This window comes from Entamoeba dispar, genomic scaffold, assembly GCF_000209125.1.
Source record: "Entamoeba dispar SAW760 scf_1105229458385 genomic scaffold, whole genome shotgun sequence".
Classification (NCBI taxonomy): Eukaryota; Evosea; order Mastigamoebida; family Endamoebidae; genus Entamoeba; species Entamoeba dispar.
This window is the reverse complement of record NW_001853166.1, coordinates 1-2214: the sequence shown is the minus strand read 5'-3', so window position 1 is coordinate 2214 and position 2214 is coordinate 1. Positions and strand designations below refer to the sequence as shown.

The 2214-nt window shown below is 26.8% G+C and overlaps 2 protein-coding genes across 2 annotated transcripts, besides 6 other annotated features; both read left to right on the top strand.

Moving 5' to 3' along the window:
* Positions 1-231: 231 nt before the first annotated feature.
* Positions 232-269: a microsatellite.
* A 2-nt stretch (positions 270-271) lies between these two features.
* Positions 272-444: a microsatellite.
* Positions 445-567: 123 nt separating this feature from the next.
* EDI_221340 (uncharacterized protein) lies at positions 568-1505 on the top strand (the record flags this gene model as incomplete). The annotated part of the gene is made up of 4 exons (XM_001734524.1): positions 568-731; positions 798-863; positions 903-1002; positions 1038-1505. The coding sequence occupies 4 exons, from the start codon at positions 568-570 to the stop codon at positions 1503-1505; spliced, it is 798 nt and encodes a 265-aa protein (XP_001734576.1).
* Positions 651-752: a microsatellite.
* Positions 1243-1280: a microsatellite.
* Positions 1283-1455: a microsatellite.
* A 73-nt stretch (positions 1506-1578) lies between the features above and the next one.
* Positions 1579-2028, top strand: EDI_221330 (uncharacterized protein; the record flags this gene model as incomplete). The annotated part of the gene is made up of 3 exons (XM_001734523.1): positions 1579-1742; positions 1809-1874; positions 1914-2028. 3 exons carry the CDS (start codon positions 1579-1581, stop codon positions 2026-2028), a joined length of 345 nt encoding a protein of 114 aa, XP_001734575.1.
* Positions 1662-1763: a microsatellite.
* Positions 2029-2214: the final 186 nt, after the last annotated feature.

Here is a 2214-nt window from a genome sequence, read left to right as displayed (position 1 = left end):
CTTTGATTTTATTATATGACAACCAGCAAGAGTGGCCGAGTGGTCCAAGGCGGCAGTTTAAGGTACTGTTCTCTTCGGAGGCGTGGGTTCGAACCCCACCTCTTGCATTTTACTATATTCTATCTTTATGTACCCTTTTATATCTATATATATGTCACTTATCACTTTATAACTTATGTTATATATTAAACTTTATCATTTCTACTTTTCTACTTTTCTACTTTATTCCTTTATATCTATATCTATATATATATTTATATATCTATATAACTTTATACCTTTATTATTTTATTATACCTTATCTTTTATTTATATTTATTCTTCCTTATATATATATATATTCCTTCTTTTATATATATTACACCTTTTATATATATTACACCTTTTATATATATATATTCCAACTTTTTATATTTATTTATTTCAACTTTTTATATATATATTACACCTTTTTTTTATATTATATATACCTCCATCCTTGGAAGGCCTCTTAGCATAGATGGCAGTGCGTTCCCCTAGTAAGGGAAAGGTCGTGGGTTCGATTCCCGCAGAGGCCTTACACTTTTTATGCCTCCTATAATCTATATGTTTACTTATATCTTATATCTTATATCTTATATCTTACATCTTACATCTTACATCTTAGTTCTTATCTTTATATCTATATATACATCTAGATACTTTTCTATTCTTATTTCTAGATCCTTTTCTATCTATATATTCATATATGTGTAAATGTTTAGATATCTATAACCTTTTATGTTCTATTATTCTTACTCTATCTTTATCCTATATAGACTTTCTATTTTATCTTTATATTATTCCTATAGTGTTACCCTATTCTATTCTTATATTCTTATAGAGTTATACCTTTATATGACTATATGACTATAGTGTTATAGTGTTATACCTTTATACCTTTATACTATTCTATTCCTCTTATACCTTTATACCTATATAGAGTTATACCTTTATACCTTTATACCTTTATACCTTTATAGTGTTTTTATTCTTTGATTTTATTATATGACAACCAGCAAGAGTGGCCGAGTGGTCCAAGGCGGCAGTTTAAGGTACTGTTCTCTTCGGAGGCGTGGGTTCGAACCCCACCTCTTGCATTTTACTATATTCTATCTTTATGTACCCTTTTATATCTATATATATGTCACTTATCACTTTATAACTTATGTTATATATTAAACTTTATCATTTCTACTTTTCTACTTTTCTACTTTATTCCTTTATATCTATATCTATATATATATTTATATATCTATATAACTTTATACCTTTATTATTTTATTATACCTTATCTTTTATTTATATTTATTCTTCCTTATATATATATATATTCCTTCTTTTATATATATTACACCTTTTATATATATTACACCTTTTATATATATATATCCCAACTTTTTATATTTATTTATTTCAACTTTTTATATATATATTACACCTTTTTTTTATATTATATATACCTCCATCCTTGGAAGGCCTCTTAGCATAGATGGCAGTGCGTTCCCCTAGTAAGGGAAAGGTCGTGGGTTCGATTCCCGCAGAGGCCTTACACTTTTTATGCCTCCTATAATCTATATGTTTACTTATATCTTATATCTTATATCTTATATCTTACATCTTACATCTTACATCTTAGTTCTTATCTTTATATCTATATATACATCTAGATACTTTTCTATTCTTATTTCTAGATCCTTTTCTATCTATATATTCATATATGTGTAAATGTTTAGATATCTATAACCTTTTATGTTCTATTATTCTTACTCTATCTTTATCCTATATAGACTTTCTATTTTATCTTTATATTATTCCTATAGTGTTACCCTATTCTATTCTTATATTCTTATAGAGTTATACCTTTATATGACTATATGACTATAGTGTTATAGTGTTATACCTTTATACCTTTATACTATTCTATTCCTCTTATACCTTTATACCTATATAGAGTTATACCTTTATACCTTTATACCTTTATACCTTTATAGTGTTTTTATTCTTTGATTTTATTATATGACAACCAGCAAGAGTGGCCGAGTGGTCCAAGGCGGCAGTTTAAGGTACTGTTCTCTTCGGAGGCGTGGGTTCGAACCCCACCTCTTGCATTTTACTATATTCTATCTTTATGTACCCTTTTATATCTATATATATGTCACTTATCACGAAATAACTTATGTTATATATTAAACT